The sequence below is a fragment of the Heterodontus francisci genome, chromosome 6, assembly GCF_036365525.1.
Source record: "Heterodontus francisci isolate sHetFra1 chromosome 6, sHetFra1.hap1, whole genome shotgun sequence".
NCBI classification, from domain to species: Eukaryota; Metazoa; Chordata; class Chondrichthyes; order Heterodontiformes; family Heterodontidae; genus Heterodontus; species Heterodontus francisci.
In genome coordinates, this window is record NC_090376.1 from 52124703 (window position 1) to 52148543 (window position 23841).

General features: G+C 45.3%; 1 protein-coding gene across 2 annotated transcripts in view; it reads left to right on the top strand.

Moving 5' to 3' along the window:
• Nucleotides 1–753: 753 nt before the first annotated feature.
• ska3 (spindle and kinetochore associated complex subunit 3) overlaps nucleotides 754–23841 on the top strand; it is a 93297-nt gene continuing 70209 nt past the window's right edge. The window contains exon 1 of one of the 2 annotated variants that reach the window (XM_068033643.1): nucleotides 754–953. In XM_068033643.1, the coding sequence (XP_067889744.1) occupies nucleotides 769–953 (185 nt within the window). In that variant the 5' untranslated portion in view covers nucleotides 754–768. The remainder of the gene's footprint in view (nucleotides 954–23841) is intronic. The other variant, XM_068033644.1, reaches the window with a different exon arrangement.

Genomic DNA, 23841 nt, shown 5'->3' on the forward strand with positions numbered 1-23841 from the left:
GTAGCCCACTTAATAATAATTTACACCAAGTCAAACTCTGAAGAAGTAAGTTTATTTAACGTTCTTGCAAGATCGGGTGTCCTACAAGCAGGCACCCCGATCAACATATTCAGTTCATGTTTATCCAATACAAATCCATTTTTCCACGCCTTTAGTTTACATTATTGGTTATAACATATTATGACACTAACCTATCCTATAGTTGCTACAGTCTCCTCCTCTGTTTACTTCTCCCCCTACTCTAACTTTCTAGCCCCTAACTCTTGTTGTTGTTTTACCTTATTTGGCTCTCCATTGTGTGTTTTAACTTGCAGCTGTCAGCCTTTATCTTAGTGGGGCAGTTTCTTATTCACTACATCCTTTGTTCTAACTCTTGCTGTTTCTCTTTTCTCTGCCTAAGCACAATTTTTAACTGCTGTACTGTCTCAAGGTCTTTACTTACATACCCTTATCAGTTCTCTTTTTCAGTGATTTCATTATGTTGTGTAAAAATGACTTCTTGGTAATTTTCCACAAGCTGTAGAAACAACATTTCAGTATTTCTTATTCTCACATTTCCAACAGTGACGACACTTGAAAAGTACTTCATTGGCTAGAAAGCGCTTTGAGACGTCCTAAAGTCGTGCAAGTCTTTCATAATCATTTGGAGCTCACTATGACTTTTCCGAAACGTGGGCATCCAACTAAACCCTGAGAAAATATCATTGGAATTGTAACTAAATTGAACATAGCCAGCCACCAGACCTTTAGAGAAGCCCTGTTTTGTCGATGCTCCTTGTGTGTGTAGCCGCGGTTCCCGGAGCCGTTCAGCGGGGTGAAGAGCGCGCGCAGGCGCAGTTAGCAGACCGTTGCCGAGGAGCGCGAGATTCAAGCAGGGGTCGTGGGCCGGGGTTTCGGTTGTGGAGTTTAAAAGCTGTTGAGCTTTATTACGGAAGGGTTAGGCGGTTAAAAAGGTAAAAATTATGTTATCGTCTGATTTGTATCTGGGGAGTAGTTGTTTATGGGGCTTTGCCAACTTTGTATTATTGGTAATGGCAGACGTTTGAAAAGAAAGCGGTTGAATGGCCGGCGGTTTAGTTGGGCGCCTGCAAAACAGCTTCCCCGCTTCCGGATTCCAGGCGTCAGGTTTTCAGAGCATGAATGAAGGATCGTCGAGGTCACTCTGGGGATGTAACATGTTGTACCCTTTCTGCAAACCGACGTGCAAAGGCCCCAAACCTAGAAACGAAATTGCGTCGAGCTGGGTAGGGATTGTTCCAGCTTTTTGGTCTGGACCTTCACCATTGCTGAAACCAAAACGGAAAGTTCTACAAATGAATAGCGGGTCAGTCTGTGAAGAGGAAAGGCAGGTGAAGCATTCAGGTGTAACCTTTACTCAGAGTTTGCATTTAAGCGTTAACGTTCATCTAAACAAACCTGTCATGCACCAATTATTAAAACTGAACGTTCACAGAAATCGGTGGTCATCTTGTGACTTGGATTAGTCGGAGCCAGAGTGGGGAAATTTGTCTAATTAGCACTAACGAGTAGTGGTCCCCAGTGATTTATACTGGCCAGGACACCATGGAATGCACCGAAATAGCCATGGGATCTTTTACAGCTTCTTGACAGCAGAATAGGTTTAATCATAGAACGGTTACAGCACAGAAAGATGCCATTCGAATCTTGGTGTCAGTTATCGAATGACTTCGCTATTTTTATACTCCATCCCCCTTGCAATAAATACCAACATTCCTTTTGCCTTTCTAATTACATGCTGCACCTGCATGCTAACGTTTTGTCGTTGATGTACAAGGACACCCACATCCCTCTGTACCACAGCATTCTGCAGTCTTTCGCCATGTAAATAATCTACTTTCTTCTTGCCAAAGTGGACAATCTACTATTTTCCCACATTGTACTCAATGTCCCAAATTTTGCCCACTCACTTAACTTCTTTGCAGACGGTTTGTGTCTTCCTCACAACTTGCTTTCCTACCTATCTTTGTATCGTCTGCAAATTTGGCTACAATACACTCGGTCCCTTCATCCAAGTCATTAATATAGATTGTAGTTGATCAGCACTGATCCCTATGGCACTCCAGTAGTTATAGTTTGCCAACTGAAAATGCCCCATTTATCCCGACTCTCTATTTCCGGTTGGTAAGCTAATGCTCTATCCGTGCTAATATATTACCCCGTACACCACGACCTTATATATGATACCCAATCGAATGCCTTTTGGAAATCCAAATACATTACATCTACTGGTTCCCTTTTAAACACCATGCTTGTTATATCCTCAAAGAACTTTAATAAATTTTTCAAACACTAATTCCCTTTCATAAAATCAGGTTGACTGCCTGATTACGTTCTGATTTTCTAAATGTCTAGCTACTACTACTTAATAATGGATTCTAGCATTTTCCTAATGACAGATGTTGGGCTAATTAGCCTACAGTTTTCTGCTTTCTCTCCCCCTCCTTTCTTGAATGGAGGTGTTACATTTGTGGTTTTCTGATCCACTGGGACCTTTCTAGAATCTAGATTGGTAGATTACAACCAATGCATTCAGTATCTTTTCAGCCACTTCTTTTAAGACCCAAGGATGCAGGCCATCAGTCCAGGGGACTTGTCAGCCTTTAGTCCCATTAGTTTTCCTAGTACTTTTTGTCTAGTGATAGTGATTGTTTGTTTTAAGGTCTTCCCTTTTGCCTCTTGATTTTCTGCTATTCTCGGGATACTTTTTGTGTCTTCTGCTGTGAAGAGATAAAAAGTACTTGCTCAAAATCTCTGCTATTTCCATATTTCCTATTCTCGAGTCTAAGGAGCCAATGCTTACTTTAGCTACTCTCTGCCTTTTTATGTATTTGTAGAAGTTTTTGTTTTTATATTTCTTGCTAGTTTAATCTCACCCTAATTTCTCTCTTTTTTTTAGGCATCCTCTGCTGGTTTCTAAAATGTTCCCAATCTTCTGGCCTACCACTCATCTTTGCAGCATTGTACGTCTTTTCTTTCAATTTGATAGTGTCATAGTCATTTATGGCATAGCAGGAGGCTATTCGGCCCATTGCGTCCATGCTGGCTCTCCGTGGAGCAATCCAGTCAGTCCCACTCGCCCGCTTGATCCCCATAGTCCTGCAAGTTTATTTCCTTCAAGTGCTTATCCAATTTCCTTTTGAAATCATTGATTGTCTCTGCTTCCACCACCCTCATTATCATTACCACTCACTGCGTAAAAAAAAAAAGTTTTTCCTTGCATTCCCTCTGCATCTCTTGCCCAATACCTTCAATCTGTGTCCCCTAATCCTTGTACCATCAGTTACTAAGAACAGTTTTTCTTTGTCTAAGTTATCTAAATCTCCCCTCAATCTCCAGCTTTTCTAACCTAACCTTGTAACTAAAATCCCCCATCCCTGGAACCATTCCAGTAAATCTCCTCTGCACCCTCTCAAGGACTCTCTCCTTCCTAAAATGTTGTGACTGTAACTGGGCACAGTACTCTAGTTGCGGCCTAACCAGAGCGTTATAAAGGTTCAGCATTAATTCCCTGCTTTTGTACTCTATGCCTCTATATAAAGCTCAAGATCCCGTAAGCTTTGCTAACCACTTTCTCAATATATCCTGCCACCCTCAAAAGATTGATGTACATGCAGCCCCCAGGTCGCTCTGTTCCTATGCACTCTTTAGAACTGTGCTATTGAGTCTATATTGCCTCACCTTATCCTTCTGCCAAAATGAATAACCTCACACTTGTCTATATTAGATTCCATCTGCCACTTGTCTGCCCATTCTGCTAGCCTATCTATGTCCTGTTGCAGGCAGTTTGTATCATCCTCACTGGTTGCCACTCCTCTACGTTTGGTATAGAAACATAGAAAAATAGGAGCAGGAGTAGGCCATTCGGCCCTTCGAGCCTGCTCCGCCATTCGATTCGATCATGGCTGATTATCCAAACTCAGTACCCTGTTCCTGCTTTCTCCCCGTATCCCTTGATCCCTTTAGCTCTAAGAACTATATCTAACTCTTTCTTGAATATATTTAATGATTTGGCCTCAACTGCTTTCTGTGGTAGAGAATTCCACAGGTTCACCATTCTCTGGGTGAAGAAATCCCTCCTCATCTCAGTCGTAAATGGCTCACCTCTTATCCTTAGATTGTGACCCCTGGTCCTGATCTCCCCTGCCATCAGAAACATCCTTCCTGCATCTAGTCTGTCCAGTCCTGCTAGAATTTTGCAGGTTTTGATGCGATCCCCTCTCATTCTTCTAAACTCTAGCAAATACAAGCCTCATTGACCCAATCTTTCTTCGTACGTCAGTCCTGCCATCCCAGGAATTAGTCTGGTGAACCTTCGCTGCACTCCCTCCATAACAAGAACATCCTTCCTCATAAGACCAAAACTGCACACACTACTCCAGATGTGGTCTCACCAAGGCCTTGTATAATTGCAGCAAGACATCCTTGCTCCTGTACTCTAATCCTCTCGCTATGAAGGCCAACATACCATTTGCCTTCTTAATTGCCTGCTGCACCTGCATGTTTACTTTCAGCAACTGGTGCGTAAGGACACCCAGGTCTCACTGCACCTCCCCCTTTCCCAATCTATCGCCTTTAAGATAATCTGCCTCTCTGTTTTTGCCACCAAAGTGGATAATCTCACATTTATCCATATTATACTGCATCTGCCATGTATTTGCCCAACGAATCACCTGTCCAAATCACAACGGAACTTCTCTGCATCCTCCTCACAGCTCACACTCCCACCCAGCTTTGTGTCGTCTGCAAACTTGGATATATTACATTTAATTCCCTCATCTATATCATTAGTATATATTGTGAATAGCTGGGGGCCTAGCACTGAGCCCTGTGGTACCCCACTAGTCACTGCCTGCCACTCGGAAAAAGACCTGTTTATTCCTACTCTTTGATTCCTGTCTGCCAACCAGTTCTGTATCCATGTCAGTACCTTACCCCCAATTCCAAGTGCTTTAATTTTGCATGCTAATCTCTTATGTGGGACCTTATCGAAAGCCTTCTGAAAGTCCAAATACACCACATCCACTGGTTCTCCCTTATCTATTCTACTAGTTACATCCTCAAAAGTTCCAGTAGATTTGTCAAGCATGATTTCCCTTTCGTAAATCCATGTTGACTTTGTCCAATCCTGTCATTATTTTCCAAGTGCTCTGCTATTACATCTTTTATAACGAACTCTAGCATTTTCCCCACTACTGATGTCAGGCTAACCAGTCTATAATTCCCTGATTTTTCTCTGCCTCTTCTTTTAAATAGTGGGGTTACATTAGCTACCCTCCAATCCGTTGGAACTCTTCCAGAGTCTATAGAATTTTGAAAAATGACCAGCAATGCATTTCTAGTGCCACTTCCTTAAGTACTCTGGGATGTAGATTATCAGGCCCTGGGGATTTATCGGCCTTCAATCCCATCAATTTCCCTAACACCATTTCCTTACTAATACTGATTTCATACAGTTCCTTCTTCTCACTAGACCCTATGTTCCCCAACATTTCTGGGAGGTAATTTGTGTCCTCCTTTGTGAAGACAGAACCAAAGTACTTAATTGGTCTGCCATTTCTTTGTTTCCCCTTATAAATTCCCCTGTTTCTGACTGTAAGGACCCACATTTGTCTTCACTGATCTTTTTCTTTTCACATATCAATAGAAGCCTTTACAGTCAGTTTTTGTGTTCTCTGTAAACATATTCTCATATTCTATTTTCCCCTTCTTAATCAATCCCTTCGTCTTTCTTTGAATTCGAAACTGCTCCCAATCCTCAAGTTTGCTGCTTGTTCTGGCCATTTTATATTTCTCCTCCTTGGATCTAATACTATCCCTAATTTCTTTTGTAAGCCACGGTTGAGCCACCGTTCCTATTTTATTTTTGCGCCATCGGCAAATTTTGAAATTCTCTGTATTCCAAGATCGAAGTCATTTACATATGGCAATTAAAGGCAGTGGTCCGAGCACTGACCCTTGTGGAACACCACTGTCTACTGTCCTCCAGTCTGAAGAGCAGCCATTTACTATGACTCATTGTTTTCTGTCCCTAAGCCAATTTTTTATCCAATTGGACACTGATTCTTCTATTCCATGAGCCTCAATTTTGTTAAGCAGCCTCTTATGTGGTACTTTATTCGATGCTTTTTTCAAAGGCTGCGTTTTCCAACAAAGCTACCACTAGGTGGCGCAGTAGTTGCACATGCACAAATGCAGCATTTGAGTGTCACTGTCTGTGACCTTTTGGCAGCTGCCAGCAGCAAAGATGGCGCTGCTCAATATGTCACAAAAACAAATGAAATCAAAATGGCCACTTCTGGTCCCCACATCTGCTCCCTGCAATGGGTTGTTTAATGAATTTTATTGACGATCATTTCAGAGCAAAACCAAAATTTTAAACCAGTGAGCATTTTAAAAAGAGTTTTCTAACATTTTGGAAGTTAGAACAGATAAATCCTGGGAGTTTGTGTTCAGCATGAACACAGGCAGAAAGCTGCTTCTGTATTGTAATAAGAGCCAAATCAACAACTTGATCCAGCATCACTTCAGTGAGCTTTGTGTTTAGACCTGAGATCCAGGATAGCTGCATGTGCGGGATTCTGTGTGCACTACAACAGAATCCGTGACCTCGCCCCTTCTTCCCTCTCAGCCACTCGCTGCCCCACTCCCTCCCACTCGCAGTCTCCCTCCCCTCCCCTGCCTGTCTTGCCACTCTCTCTCTCTTCCCCCGTGCGGGGAAAAAAGGCTGTGATTGCGGGAGGGAGCAGAGTGCTGGGAGTGCCGAGCGACGAATGACTAATTCATGCGCATGCGTGAATTAGTCGTGTTCGCGCGTCAAGCCGGGTGCTGACATAGGCTGCGCATGCACAGCACCATGCTGGCAACAAACATCTGTTCTGTGCATATGCAAAACTGGGAGTGCTCCGATGATGTCGCGGGGAGGTGGGGTGGGGGGGTGCTGCGTTGTCAGGAGTCACCTTGTTTTTAAAACCCATATATATAGCATCCACTGCATTCCCTTCATCAACATTCTCTGTTACTTCATCAAAAAATTCAATTGGATAAGTCAAGCATGATCTGCATTTTACAAATCTGTGCTGGCTATCCTTAATTAACTCAAACCTCTCCAGATTCTTTTTTCATGATTATTGTTTCTAAAACCTTACTCACCAATGATAAAATAATAGAGGCAATAGATAGGGTAAAAAATTGAGAGGGAGGAGGCCTGTAGTTGCTAGGACAGTATTTACACCCTTTTCTGAATAAGGATGTCACATTTGCCACTCCCAATCCTCTGGCACTTCCCCCATATCTAGGGAGGATTATGGCAAGCCCTTCTACTATCTCCATCCACACTTTAGCAACCTGGGATGCAAAGCCAGCCAGACCAGGTGACTTATCTACCCTAAGCATAGCCAGCCTTTCCAGTACCACCTCCCTCCCTCCCTCAATTTCATACCCTATCCATTAACTATTCTCTCCGCTTCTACCAATATTTTGTCAAATTCCTCTTAGTAAACACAGAGACAAAGTCGTCTTCTCTTCTTTGGCCTCCTTGTCTCAAGAGACAATGGGTAAGCACCTGGAGGTGGTCAGTGGTTTGTGAAGCAGCGCCTGGAGTGGCTATAAAGGCCAATTCTAGAGTGACAGACTCTTCCACAGGTGCTGCAGATAAAATTGGTTGTCGGGGCTGCTACACAGTTGGCTCTCCCCTTGCGCTTTTTTTTTCCCGCCAACTGCTAAGTCTATTCGACTCGCCACTCTTTAGCCCCGCCTTTATGGCTGTCCGCCAGCTCTGGTGATCACTGGCAACTGACTGCCACGACTTGTGGTCAGTGTCACAGGACTTCATGTCGCGTTTGCAGACGTCTTTAAAGCGGAGACATGGATGGCCCGTGGGTCTGATACCAGTGACGAGCTCGCTGTACAATGTGTCCTTGGAGATCCTGCCATCATCCATGCGGCTCACATGGCCAAGCCATCTCAAGCGCTGCTGGCTCAGTAGGGTGTATATGCTGGGGATGTTGGCCACCTCAAGGACTTCTGCGTTGGAGATATGGTCCTGATGCCAAGGATTCTCCGGAGGCAGTGAAGATGGAATGAATTGAGACGTCGCTCTTGGCTGACATACGTTGTCCAGGCCTCGCTGCCGTAGAGCAAGGTACTGGGGACACAGGCTTGATACACTCTGACCTTTGTGTTTCGTGTCAGTGCGCCATTTTCCCACACTCTCTTAGCCAGTCTGGACATAGCAGCGGACGCCTTTCCCATGCGCTTGTTGATTTCTGCATCGAGAGACAGGTTACTGGTGGTAGTTGAGCCTAGGTAGGTGAACTCTTGAACCACTTCCAGAGCGTGGTCACCGATATTGATGGGTGGAGCATTTCTGACGTACTGTCCCATAATGTTCATTTTCTTGAGGCTGATGGTTAGGCCAAATTCGTTGCAGGCAGCCGCAATCCTGTCTGTGAGTCTCTGCAGACACTCTTCTGTGTGGGATGTTAATGCAGCATCGTCAGCAAAGAGGAGTTCCTTGATGAAGACTTTCCGTACTTTGGTCTTTGCTCTTAGACGGGCAAGGTTGAACAACCTGCCATCTGATCTTGTGTGGAGGAAAATTCCTTCTTCTGAAGACTTGAACGCATGTGAGAGCAGCAGGGAGAAGAAGATCCCAAACGTAGACAAAGTATTCATTAAATATTCTAGCCTTGCCCTGAGCCTCTAAGCATATAATTACCCTCTTTGTCCCTCATAGGCCCCACTCTACCTCTTACTATTTACATGCCAGTAAATGATTTTTGGGTTCCCTTTTATGTTGACTGTCATTCTATTCTCATTCACTCTTTTCCAGTGTTATTTTCCTCCATCTCCCCACTCAACTTATTGTACTTGGCCTGGTTCTCGCTTGAAGAATTCATCTGACATACATCATACACCCTCTCTTTTTGTTTCATCATAATTTCTATCTCCCTTGTCATCCAAGGAGCTCTGTTCTTAGCTCCACTACCTTTTGCCCTTGTACCTAGCCTGTACCTGAAGCATCTCTTCCTTAAAGATAAGTCATTGTCAGTTACAGTTTTTCCTGTCAGTCTTTGGTTCCATTTTATCCTGGCTAGATCTCTTCTCATTGCATTGAAATTAGCCCTCTTCCAATCTAGCTGTTCTCCCTCCTATCATTCCTTGCTTTTCTGCATTATGCGTCTAAACCTTATGATGCAATAATCACTCTTGCCCAAGTGCTCCCCCACAGACACACACATTTGGCCCACCTCATTTTCCAACACCAGATCCAGCAATGCCTCCTTTCCAGTTGGGTCGAGAACATACTGATCAAGGAAGTTCTCCTGAACCCAATCCAGAAATTCCTCCCTCACTTTTCCCTTTGCTCTAATATTATCCCAATCGATATTTGAGTAATTAAAGTCCCCCTATATCACCGCTCTATAGTTCTTGCACATCTCTGTGATTTCCCTGCAGATTTGCACCTCTTGTCTCTCTCTCTGTCTCTCTCTCTGTAGGCCTGTAGAATAACCCCTAGTAGCGTGATTATACCCTTTTTATTTCTCAACTCTAACCAAATGGATTCTGTCCTTGCCCTCTCAAGGACATCCCCTCTTTCCAACACTACAGTGTCTTCCCTAATCAGTACTGCCATCCCACCTCCCTTTTTCCTTCTCGATATTTTTTGAACACCCTATTTGTTAAGTGCCCCGTACTCACCATTTTTAAGCCACATTTCCATTATTGCCACAACATGTTCCCATATTGCTATTTGTGCTTGTAGCTCACCAATCTTATTCACCACACATTGTGCGTTTACATAGATGCATTGTAATCCTGTCTTTGCATTCCTTGTAGCCCTTCTCAGTTTGCTCCTATCTAATACGGAACTACTCCCTTCTGTAGTACTGTCCAACATTTTCATTATGCATCTTATTCCTCTTTTTTGCTTCTATATGCTGGTAGCCACCCCCCCCTGTCAATTTCGTTTAAACGCTCCCAACCACACTAGTGAACTTCCCTGCGAGGCCATTGGTCCCAGTCCTGTTGAGGTCCAACCTGTCCCTTTTGAATAGGTGCCTTTTTCCCCAGAACTGGTCCTAATGCCCCAAGAATCTGAAAACCTTCCTGCACCATGCTTCATGCCACGCATTTATCCTCCCTATCTTCCTATTTCTACTTGTGCTAGTGTGACTCTGGGAGTAATCCAGAGATTGCTATCTTCAAGGCCCTACTCTTTAACTTCCTCGAAAGCTGCTGAAAATCTGACTCTGTTGCCTCAATACGTGCCCTTGCTACGTCTGGCTCACTCCCTTCCCCCTGCAGAATACCCGTACCCTCTCTGTAATGTCCTTTACCCTGGCACCAGGGAGGCAACACACCCTGTGGGACTGACAATGACGGTTACAGAAATGCCTATCTGTCCCCCTAAGTATGGAATCACCTATAATAACTGCATTTCTACATTTTGCTGCTCCTTCCTCTACAGTCCCTTGCCCATTGGTGCCATGGTCTGGACTGCATGTCTTCAGGGTATCGTCGCTCCCAGCAGTGTCCAATGCTGAGTACCTGTTTGAGAGTGGCAAACACCCTGAAGACTCATGCACCTCCTACCTCTTCCTGCTCTTCCAGATGGTCACCTACCTAGTATCCTGAACTCATACTGCTTCTGGGGTGGCCACGTCCTGGAACGTCCAATCCAGGAAACTCTCCTACTCCCTGATGCTCCGCAGTGACTCTAGCTGCCCCATAAGCTTGGAAATCCTGAGCTCAAGCTGAAGTAGCTGGAGACACTTCCAAACACATGGTCGCCCAAGACCTGTGAATTGTCCTAGTGATCCCACATAGCACAGGAATTGCAAGCAACAGGTTGCAGCTGCCCATCTATGATCTAAAAAGAATCTCTATTCCCTCTTTTAGAATCTTGATTAAGCTAATAATTTTAAGTAATGCCTCTATACCTACTCTGTGCTACTCCTTTTATTAATTCACTCCAAAGTCCATCCCCTCATCCTCGCCATGGGACCTGGGCAATGAGTAAGAAAGGGTCGATCAAAACGGGATCACATACGGTGGGACTCTTATGTCCTGGGCCGCTTTGGTTGCCGTGAAGGCCTGTTAGGGACCTTAGAAATACTCAGCAGAAGGGGCTATGGCAAACAAGTCCTCAATGGTAGAACAGGCGGAGGAAGATGTGCCATCTGAAATATCTCTGGCTGTTCTGGCGGATGAAGGCTGCAGCAGAACGAAACCTACAGCCTAAAGCCTGGCTACCCGTCTACATGTGTCGGATTCACGTCGAGTTTATATTCCGAGTCCAGTATTTGTGGTCGGGTCGGGCTAGACAGTGCTGCCTCCGGGAACTCACGGGATTAGGCTCACCCATGATTCCCCACAACTCCATCTGCAGGAATAGCCTGCTGCCGGAACGAATGAACAGGATCACATGTATTACCATTTGGACAAGGTAGAACATATAACGTGTTTGATATCATTAAATTTATTGTGATATTTGGGTCAGGTGCGGGCTCGGGCCTGGATCGGGTTTGGGTTGGCTGTGGTCAGGTCGGGCCCGGGTCAGGTTTCAATTTTATATCCAAGCGGGCCTTTACGACGGCACCCCCCATCCCAATCGTCTTAGTTTCCTTGCCATTGGATTAAGGTGTTCTGTCAAGATACGTGTGGAAGCTGGTGTGCAACCATGTTAAAAGATGTCACACACAGGCATCTTCCTTTCCATGCACATCCTCCAAGCTTTTTGGTGACCAACGAATGACGATGGGAGTAGGATTGTGTTGTCTGGAAGGTTCTAGTCATGATCTAGCACGGAGGCGGCAGTTACAATATGGTCATCTAGCACTTGGATGAGGCAAGGGTGCCTTTCGGCAGCTGTAACTGCAACTGAGCAGTCCTCTTTAGGATCCACTCTGCTCACCCCTTATTGGGGAGGAGGCTAGAAATGGTGCCCTAAATATAGTCTGCCTGACCTCTCCCAACTGGAGAGCCGCATCCAGACAGATCACCTTCTGTGGTAGAAAAACACAAAAGATACAAGTAATAAAGTTTGGGACTTGGAACATCAGGACCCTAATGGACACACCCGCGAGTGAACACCCGGAGTGTCAAACTGCGTTTGTCACCCAAGAACTTCAGTGATATGACACTGACATCGGTGCTGTGAGTGAGACCCAGCCAGCTGAAGAGGGGCAACTTGAGGAACACCGAGGTGGCTACACTCCCTTCTGGAAGGGAAAATCAGAAGAAGAGCGTAGAATTCAGAGAGTTAGATTTGCCATCAAGAATGATGTTGTCAACCAGCTTCATGAGTTCCCTCTTGGAAGCAGTGAAAGTCTCATTGTCTCAAACTTGCACAGAGCAATATGCCACTGTGATCAGTGCATACGCTCCAACTCTAGACGCTGATGACAAAACCAAGGAAGATTTCTATGCCAAACTTGACTTGATCTCTCTGGGATTCCGAAGGAAGACAGGCTTATTTTGCTCAGACTTCAATGCCAGAGTTGGAAGAGATTCCAATCTGTGGAATGGAACCATTGGCAGGGAAGGAATTGGAAATGTCAACTCTGGTAGCAGTCTTTTTTTTTCATTCGTGGGACATGGGCGTCACTGGCCACACCATTTATCGCCCATCCCTAATTACCCTTGAGAAGGTGGTGGTGAGCTGCCTTCTTGAACCGCTGCAGTCCTTGGGATATAGGTACACCAACAGTGCTATTACGGAGTTCCAGGATTTTGACCCAGTGACAGTGAAAGAACGGTGATCTAGTTCCAAATCAGGATGGTGTGTGGCTTGGTGGGGATCTTGCAGGTGACGGTGTTCCCATGCATCTGTTGCCCTTGTCCTTCTAGGTGGTAGAGGTCACGGGTTTGGAAGGTGCTGTTGAAAGAGGCTTGGTGAGTTGCTGCAGTGCATCTTGTAGATGGTACACACTGCTGCCACTGTGTATTGGTGGTGAAGGGAATGAATGTTGAAGGTGGTGGATGGGGTTCCAGTCAAGCTGGTTGCTTTGTCCTGTATGATGTCTAGCTTCTTGAGTGTTGTTGGGACTGTACCCATCCAGGCAAGTGGAGAGTATTCCATCACACTCCTGACTTGTAGATGGTGGACAGGCATTGGGGAGACAGGAAGTGAGTTACTTGTCGCAGAATTCCTAGCCTCTGACCTACTCTTGTAGCCACAGCATTTACGTGGCTGGTCTCGTTCAGTTTCTAGTCAATGGTTACCCCAGGCATTTAGTGGGGGATTCAGCAATGGTAATGTCATTGACCACCAAGGGGAGATGGTTAGATTCTTTCTTGTTGGAGATGGTCATTGACTGCCACTTGTGTGGCGTGAACATGACTTGCCACTCATCAGCCCAAGCCTAGATGTCCAGTTCTTGCTGCATATGGACACAGGCTGCTTCAGTATCTGAGGAGCTACAAATGGTGCTGAACATCGTGCAATCATCAGCGAACGTCCCTACTTTTGGCCTTATGATGGAGGGGAGGTAATTGATGAAGCAGGTGAAGATGGTTGGGCCTCGGACACTACCCTGAGGAACCCCTGCTGTAATGTCCAGGGACAGGGATGATTGACCTCCAACAACCACAACCATCTTCCTTTGTGCTAGGTATCACTCCAACCAGTGGAGAGTTTTCCCATTGACTTCAGTTTTGCTAAGGCTCCTTGATGCCATATTTGGTCAAATGATGCCTTGATGTTAAGGTCTGTTACTGTCACCCCACCTCTGGAGTTCAGCTCTTTTTGTTCCAAGGCTGTAATGAGGTCAGGAGCTGAGTGACCCTGGCAGAACCCAAACTAACCATCAGTGAGCAGGTTATTGCTGAGCAAGTGCCACTTGATAACACTGTCGACGACCCCTTCCATCACTTTGCTCGTGATCGAGAGTAGACTGATAGGGCGGTAATTAGCCAGATTGGACTTGTGCTGTTTGTTGTGCACAGGACATACTTAAGCAATTTTCCACATTGTCAGGTAGATGCCAGTGTTGTAGCTGTACTGGAACAGCTTGGCTAGGAGCACAAGTCTTCAGTACTATTGCCCGAATGTTGTCAGGGTCCATAGCCTTTGCAGTATCCAGTGCCTTCAGCCATTTCTTGATATCGCGTGAAGTGAATTGGAATGGCTGAAGAACTGGCATCTGTGATGCTGGGGACCTAAGGAGGAGGCCAAAATGGATCATCCACTCTTCTGGCTGAAGATGAATGCAAATGCTTCAGCCTTGTCTTTTGCACTGATGTGCTGGGCTCCCCCTTTGTTGAGGATGGGGATATTTGTGGAGCTTCCTCCTCCTTACCAAATGCACAGAACATGGGCTTATCATCTGTTCCATCAGAAGAACAAATACAAACACCCACAGTGCAAATACTGGCACCTGATCGATTTACGTCATTGTGCCTGGAATCACAAAGATGTCTGCACCACCAGAGCAATGTCAGGAGGTGATGACTGCTGGACTGATCATTTGATCGTGTCCATCAAACTGGCTCCCAAACGACAGATACAACAGAAAAGATGTCCACGAAAGATCTTCGAAGCTCTGAAGGATCCAATCAAAAGATACTGTTTCCAACAATCTCTAGGGGAAAAAATTTCAAACTTCAATCAAGAACAGAAGAAGAGTGCCCCCAGCATTTGGAATGTCCTTAAGTCCAATATCATCAATGCTCGCAAAGATACACTTGGATTTTATATCAGGAAACATCAGTGCATCCCAGAGGACTTAAGGAAGTGGCCCTAGAAATAGTGGATGCATTGGTGGTCATCTTTCAAGATTCTATAGACTCTGGAACGGTTCCTACAGATTGGAGGGTAGCTAATGTAGAGAGTCATAGAGTTATACAGCACAAAAACAGGCCCATCGTGTCTGTGCCGGCCATCCAGCACCCAACTATTCTAATTCCATATTCCTGCACTTGGCCCATAGCCTTGTATGCTATGGCGTTTCAAGTGCTCATCTAAATACTTCTTAAATGTTGTGAGCGTTCCTGCCTCCACCACCTCTTCAGATTCATATGTAGTTTCTATCTTGAATGCCCATATCCAATGGTCAAAAGTAATTTGCTTCACTCTCTCAAATTCTAAATATGTCTGCCCAGCCAATCTCCGTAAGTTCCTAAACCTCTGACGGTAAGCTTCAGGGGCTAACTCATACGCAGCGAGAATAGTCTTTTTTGCCATCTCATCATCTGCAGAAGCCTCTTGAGGAAGCATGGCATAAGTTTCATGAGCTCTGCCTACCAGCCTGCCCTGAATATGCAGTGTCCAGCTTTCTTTTGGCCATTACATCTGTTTGGCTATTTTTTCAAAAGATATGAAAAATGCCTCCACATCCCTTTCCTCGAACTTGGGAAGAGACTGTATAAATTTAAGTAACTTCTCTCTGGGTCCTGATCTAAATTCAGATTCATCCTGACCCTTTTGTCTTAGTTCCATCTCTTAGAGCCTAAATTCCCTCTCTTCTCTCTCACTTTCTCTCCGAAATGCTCTCTCTCTTTTTCCTCCAATTCAAGTTTTCTTATTGCTATTGCTTTTTCCCTTTCCTCTTTTTCCAATTCTAGTTTTCTTAGTTAACCCTACTGTTGAAAAAGGGAGGTCGAGAGAAAACGGAATTATAGACCAGTCAGCCTGATGTCTGTAGTGGGGAAAATTGTAGAGTCCATTATCAAAGATTTTATAGCAAAGCACTTGGAGAACAGTCGTAGTATTGGACAGTCAGCATGGATTTACGAAAGGGAAATCTACTAGAATTCTTCGAGGATGTAACTAATAGAGTTAATGAGGGAGAGCCAGTGGATGTGGTTTATTTGGACTTTCAGAAGGCTTTCAACAAAGTCCCACATAGAGGTTAGCGTGTAAAATTAAAGCGCGTGGGATTGGGGGCAGTGTATTGCGATGGATAGAAAGTTGGTTGGCAGACAGGAAACAAAGAGTAGGAATAAATGGATCTTTTTCTGAATGGCAGGCAGTGACTAGTGGGGTACCGCAGGGATCAGTGCTAGGACCCCAGCTATTCACAATATATAATGATTTAGATGAGGGAACTAAATGTAATATCTCCAAATTTGCAGATGACACAAAATTTGTAGAGAGGCTTCAGGGTGATTTGGACAAGTTGAGTGAGTGGACAAATGCATGGCAGATGCAGTATATTGTGGATCAATGTGAGGTTATCCACTTTGGTAACAAAAACAGGAAGGCAGATTATTATCTGAACAGCTGGAAACTGAGAGAGGGGAACATGCAACGAGACCTGGGTGTTCTCGTACACCAGTCACTGTAGGTAAGCATGCAGGTGCAACAGGTGGCAAAAGGGGCAAATGGTATGTTGGCCTTCATAGCGAGAGGATTCAAGTACAGGAGCAGGGATGTCTTGCTGCAATTATACAGGGCCTTGGTGAGGCCACACCTGGAATATTGTGTGCAGTTTTGGTCTCCTTATCTGAGGAAGGATGTTCTTGCTATAGATGAAGTGCAGCGAACGTTTACCAGACTGATTCCTGGGATGGTGGGACTTTTTTTTTCATTCATGGGGTGTGGGCGTCGCTGGCCAGTCCAGCATTTATTGCCCATCCCTAATTGCCCTTGAGAAGGTGGTGGTGAGCTGCCTTCTTGAACCGCTGCAGTCCATGTGAGGTAGGTACACCCACTGTGCTGTTCGGAAGGGAGTTCCAGGATGTTGACCTAGCGACAGTGAAGGAATGGCGATATAGTTCCAAGTCAGGATGGTGTGTGACTTGGAGGGGAACTTGCAGGTGGTGGTGTTCCCATGTATTTGCTGCCCTTGTCCTTCTAGTTGGTAGACGTCACGGGTTTGGAAGGTGCTGTCTAAGGAGCCTTGGTGCATTGCTGCAGTGCATTTTATAGGTGGTACGCACTGCGGCCACTTTGCGTTGGTGGTGGAGGGAGTGAATGTTTGTGGATGGGGTGCCAATCAAGCAGGCTGCTTTGGCCTGGATGGTGTCGAGCTTCTTGAGTGTTGTTGGAGCTGTACCCATCCAGGCAAGTGGAGTATTCCATCACACTCCTGACTTGTGCCTTGTAGATGGTGGACAGGCTTTGGGGAGTCAGGAGGTGAGTTACTTGCCGCAGGATTCCTAGCCTCTGACCTTCTGCTGTAGTCACGGTATTTATATGGCTACTCCAGTTCAGTTTCTGGTCAATGGTAGCCCCTAGGATGTTGATAGGGGAGGATTCAGTGATGGTAATGCCATTGAATGTCAAGGGGAGATGGGGAGATGGTTGGATTCTCTCGTTGGAGTTGGTCATTGCCTGGCACTTGTGTGGCGCGAATGTTACTTGCCACTTATCAGCCCAAGCCTGGATATTGTCCAGGTCTTACTGCATTTCTACACGGACTGCTTCAGTATCTGAGGTGTTGCAAATGGTGCTGAACATTTTGCAATCATCAGCGAACATCCCCACTTCTGACCTTATGATAGATAAAGATAAACTATTTCAACTGGGTTGAAGATTCTAAAACTAGGGGGCATAGTCCAAAAATTAGAACCAGACCATTCAGGAGAGATGTTAGAAAGCACTTCTTCACGCGAAGGGTGGGAGAGGTTTGGAACTCTCTCCTACAAACAGCAGTTGAAGCTAGAACAGTTGTTAATTGAAATCTGAGATAGATAGATTTTTGTTAAGCAAAGATATTAAGGGATATGGACCAAAGGCCCATATGGAGTTCGGCCATGGATCAGCCATGATCTCATTGAATGGCGGGACAGGCACGAGTGGCTGAATGGCCTACTCCTGTTCCTACGATTGAAGGAAGGTCATTGATGAAGTAGCTGAAGATGGTTGGGCCTAGGACACTACCCTGAGGAACTCCTGCAGTGATGTCCTGGAGCTCAGATGATTGACCTCTAACAAGCACAACCATCTTCCTTTGCGCTAGGTGTGACTCCAACCAGCGGAGAGTTTTCCCCCTGATTCCCATTGACAGTTTTGCTCGGACTCCTTGATGCCATACATGGTCAAATGCTGCCTTGATGTCAAGGGCAGTCACTCTCACCTCACCTCTTGAGTTCAGGTCTTGTTTGAACCAAGGCTGTAATGAGGTCAAGAGCTGAGTGGCCCAGGCGGAAGCCAAACTGAGCGTCACTGAACAGATTATTGCTAAGCAAGTGCTGCTTGATGGCGCTGTTGATGACACCTTCCATCACTTTACTGATGATTGAGAGCAGGCTGATGGTGCAGTAATTGGCCGGGTTGGACTTGTCCTGCTTTTTGTGTACAAGACATGTTGAGCAATTTTCCACACTGCAGTGTCGATGTCATTGTTGTATCTGTACTGGAACAGCTTGGCTAGGGGCACGGCAAGCTCTGGAGCACAGGTCTTCAGCACTATTGCTGGAATATTGTCAGGGCCCATAGCCTTTGCAGTTTCCAGTGCCTTCAGTCGTTTCTTGATATCACGCGGAGTGAATCGAATTGGCTGAAGTCTGGCATCAGTGATGCTGGGGACTTCAGGAGGAGGCCGAGATGGATCATCAACTCGGCACTTCTGGCTGAAGATTGTTGCAAATGCTTCTGCCTTATCTTTTGCACTAATGTGCTGGGCTCCCCCATCATTGAGGACGGGGATATTTGTGGAGCCACCTCCTCCAGTTAGTTGATTAATTGTTCACCACCATTCATGGCTGGATCTGATCCGTTGGTTATGAGATGGCTTAGCTCTATTGCATGCTGCTTATGCAGTTTGGCACGCAGATACTCCTATGTTGTAGCTTCACCAGGTTGACACCTCATTTTGAGGTATGCCTGGTGCTGCTCCTGACATGCCCTCCTGCACTCTTCATTGAACCAGGGTTGGTCTCCTGGCTTGATGGTAATGGTAGAGTGGGGGATATGCCGGGCCATGAGGTTACAGATTATGGTTGAGTACAATTCTGCTGCTGCTGATGGCCCACAGCACCTCATGGATGACCAGTTTTGCTTTGCTAGATCTGTTCGAAATTTAGCACGGTGGTAGTGCCACACAACACGATTGAGGGAATCCTCAATGTGAAGGCAGGACTTGGTCTCCACAAGGACTGTGCGGTGGTCACTCCTACCAATGCTGTCATGGACAGATGCATCTGCGGCAGGCAGATTGGTGAGGACGAGGTCAAGTATGTTTTTCCCTCTTGTTGGTTCCCTCTCCACCTGCCGTGTACCCAGTTTAGCAGCTATGTCCTATAGGTCTCGGCCAGCTCGGTCAGCAGTGGTGCTACCAAGCCACTCTTGGTGATGGACATTGAAGTCCCCCACCCAGAGTACATTCTGTGCCCTTGCCACCCTCGGTGCTTCCTCCAAGTGCTGTTCAACATGGAGGAGTACTGACTCATCAGCTGAGGGAGGGTGGTAGGTGGTAATCAGCAGGAGGTTTCCTTGTCCATGTTTGACCTGATGCCATGAGACTTCATGGGGTCCGGAGTCGATGTTGAGGACTCCCAGGGCAACTCCCTCCCAACTGTATACCACAGTGCCGCAACCTCTGCTGAGTCTGTCCTTCCGGTGGGACAGGACATACCCGGGGATGGTGATGGCAGTGTCTGGGACATTGTCAGGTATGATTCCGGGAGTATGACTATGTCAGGCTGCTGCTTGACTAGTCTGTGGGACAGCTCTCTCAACTTTGGCACAAGCCCCCAGATGTTAGACGGAGCACTTTGCAGGGTCGACTGGGCTGGGTTTGCCGTTGTCGTTTCTGGTGCCTAGGTCGATGCCAGGTGGTCCGTCCAGTTTCATTCTTTTTTATTGACCTCGTAGCGGTTAGATACAACTGAGTGGCTTGCTCGGCCATTTCAGAGGGCAAGTAAGAGTTAACCACATTGCTGTGGGTCTGGAGTCACATGTAGGCCAGACCAGATAAGGACAGCAGATTTCCTTCCCTAAAGGACATTAGTGAATCAGATGGGACTGACGTATGAGGAGAGATTGAGTCGGTTAGGTTTATATTCGCTGGCGTTCAGAAGAGTGAAGGGGGATCTCATGGAAACTTATAAAATTCTAACAGGACTCGACAGGGTACATGCAGGAAGGATGTTCCCAATGGCGGGGGAGTCCAGAATCAGGGGTCATAGTTTAAGAATAACGGGGTAAACCTTTCAGGACTGAGATGAGATGAGAAATTTCTTCACCTAGAGAGTGGTGAGCCTGTGGAATTCACTACCACAGAAAGCAGTTGAGGCCAAAACATTGTATGTTTTCAAGAAGGAGTTAGGTATAGCTGTTGAGGTGAAAGGGCTCAAAGGATATGGGGGGAAAGCGGGAACAGGTTACTGAGTTGGATGATCAGCCATGATCATAATGAATGGCGGAGCAGGCTCGAAGGGCCAAATGGCCTACTCCTATTTTCTCTGTTTTTATGTTATGAAAATGATCAGGATATCAACGAACTGATCACAAGCACAAGACTTTCTGTGCCTAGCAGGATAACCCAAGCTCGAAGCAAAAGAAACTGGCTTACCAACCAGCAACGGCAGAGGTATAAAGGAGCACCTGCAACATGAAGAACAGGTGGTGGGCAGACAAGGCAAAGGAAATTCAACATCTCACTGACGTGAATGATATCCATGGCTTCTTCACTGCCACAAAGACCATTTACCGCCCAAGTAATCAAGGACCAGATCCTTTTGAGGCCGAAGGATGGGGAGATCTGATCAAGGAAAGACGAGCATCAATGCCCGTTGGAGGGAGCATTTTGAAGACCTTTTCAATCAAGAATCCATTGTTAGTATTTTCAACTCCGTCCCACAACATCCAGTTCAAGACGAGCTCAGAACTCCGCCAATGCCTATGGAGGTGGTGAATGCCATCACACAAATGAAGAACAACAAAGCGGTAGTAGGTGATGAAATTCCTGCTGAAATCTTTAAGCACGGAAAGGAACTAACATTACAGCTCCACGCCCTCATCCTACAGATCTAGAATAAAGAGGCAGTCCCGAATGATCTCAAGGACGCCATGATTGTGACAATCTTCAAGAAAGGGGACAAATCCAACTGTGGAAATTAGAGGCATCTCCCTGATCTCCATTGCAGGAAAGATCATTACAAGAACCCTTCTGAACCGACTCCATTACACTTGCTGAAGAGCTACTTCCCGAATCTCACTGTGGTATTAGGCCATCAAGAGGCACTGCTGACATGATTTTCACAGCTCGCCAACTACAAGAAAAATGTCACAATCAACATCAACCTCTATACATAGCATTTTTTGACTTGACAAAGGCCTTCGATTCCAAGTCATGAGGCTCTCTGGAAGTATGAATGTCCTCCAAAATTTGACACCATCCTTCGCTTGCTTCATTATGTGCAAGCGGTGATCCTTAGTGATGGATCCATTACAGACCCCTTTGAGGTTAAGACAGGAGTCAAACAGGGTTGTGCCATTGCCCCAACTCTTTTTGCAATCTTCCTAGCTGCCATGCTCAGTCTGACTAGAGACAGGTTCCCTGCTGGAGTGCAGCTTATTTGTCGAATGGATGGTGAACTGTTTAACCTCAGACAACATCAATCAAAAACTAAGACTACCCCGACTTCAGTTATTGAGCTCCAGTACGCTGATGACGCTACAGTTAAGTGCTATGTCAGAAACTGATCTTCAGAGAGTCATCGACTTATTTACTGAGGCATATGAGGAAATGGGTCTTACACTCAACATTCAGAAGACCAAAGTCCTCCATCAGCGAGCTCCACATGCACATGCCCCAGCCCCATTGATTAGGATTCATGATGAGTGCCTGGAAAATGTGGAACACTTCCAGTATCTTGGAAGTTATCTTTCACAGAAGACTGACATTGACGAAGAAACCCAGCATCACCTGAAATCTGCTGTTGCAGCCTTTGGCCACCTAAGAAGCGTGTATTTGAAGATCACATCATCAAAACTGAAACCAGGCTCATGGTTTACTATGCGGTCGTGATCCCTACCTTACAGTATGGGGCTGAAACATGGACAATGTATCGGAGGCACCTCAAAGCACTGGAGTCATATCATCAATGCTCCCTGCAGAAGATTCTACATATCAAGTGGGAGGATAGGCGCACTATCATCAGTGTCCTCTCACAAGGAGACTCCACAAGCATTGAGACTATGATTATCCGCCATTGGACTGAACCAGATGGAGGCAGAGTCTGTGGGAACGATCCCAGCTTTTTGGGACCCAACAATGACAAAATGAAGAGGAAAAGCGAGAGCGGCGAAAAGAACAAACCATGGCCCAAACTAATAATACATGACCAGACATCCCGCATGACAACAAATGCCCTATGTGACATAAAGTCTGTAGATCCTGAATTGGCCTCATCAGCCATTTTTAGACTCACGGAAGACAATCATCCTCACCTGCAAAGGATAGCCAATAATATTAATTCACTCACTGTCATACTACCCCTTTTTGAGGTTATTAATTTCCTGTCTCCTAATTTGAAAGAATGCCCTAGTTTAGAGAGAAAAAGAGAAATACTCATCAACCAATCATTTACCCACTTTCCTGTGATGTCACACTATGATTTTTTTTTAACTTCTTTAGCCATGGATGGTGCATCCTTCTCATAGTTGCAGAGTTATGAAATATCTCCTTAAAGGTCTGCCACTGCTTCTCTACTGTCTTACCTTTTAGCTTATTTTCCCAATCTACTTTACCGAACTCTGTCTTCATACCATTGTAATTGTCTTTACTTAAGTTTAAGACGCTAGTTTCAGACCCAAATTTCTCACCCTCAAACTGAATGTGAAATTCATCACGTTAATATCACTCTTTCCTAGAGGATCCTTTACTATGGGGTCATTTATTAATCCTGTCTCATTACACATTACCAGGCCAGAAATAGCCTGCTCCTGGGTTGGTTCCAGAACATATTGTTCTAAGAGCCTATCCCTAACTCACTCTATAAATTCATCCTCCAGGCTACCTTTGCCAATTTGATTAGTCCAATCTTTCTGAAGATTAAAATGGTCCACAATTATTGCAGTACCATTCCTACAAGCCCCCATTATTTCTTGATTTATACTCTGTCCTACAGTGTAGCTACAGTTATGGGGCCTATAAACTACTCCCACCAGTGACTTCTTTCTTTTGCTATTTCTTATCTCCGTGCATACTGATTCTACATTTTGATTTTCCAAGCCAGGATCATTTCTCACAAGCGTGCTAATCTCATCCTTTAATAACAGAGCTACCCACCTCCTTTTCCTTTCTTCCTATCATTCCGAAATGTCAAATACTCATGAATATTTAGTTCCCAGCCTTGGTCACCTTGCAACCATGTCTCTGTAATGGCTGTCGTATCGTACTCATTTATTTCTATTGGTGCTATCAATTCATCCATCTTGTTAAGAATGTTGCATGTGTTCAGATAAAGAGCCTTTAATTCTGTCTTTTTTACCATTTTACTCTACTCTGACCTTATTTGCTGGTGCATTATTATGTTTGTATGCTCTATATTAATGACGGATGAAGGGACCGAGTGTATTGTAGCTAAATTTGTGGAAAATAGGTAGGAAAGCAAGTTGTGAGGAAGACACAGTGTCTGCAAAGAGATATAGATAGGTTAAGTAAGTGGGCAAAAATTTGGCACATGGAGTATAATGTGGGAAAAAGTTAGGTTGTCCGCTTTGACAGGAAGAATAGAAAAGCAGAATATTATTTTCATGGAGAGAGACTGTAGAATGCTGTGGTACAGAGGGATCTGGGTGTCCTTGTACGTGAATCACAAAAAGGTAGCTTGCACGTACAGCAAGTAATTCGGAAGGCAAATGGAATGTTGGCATTTATAGCAAAAGGAATGGAGTATAAATGTGGGTAGTGTTAGAACCAAGGCGGG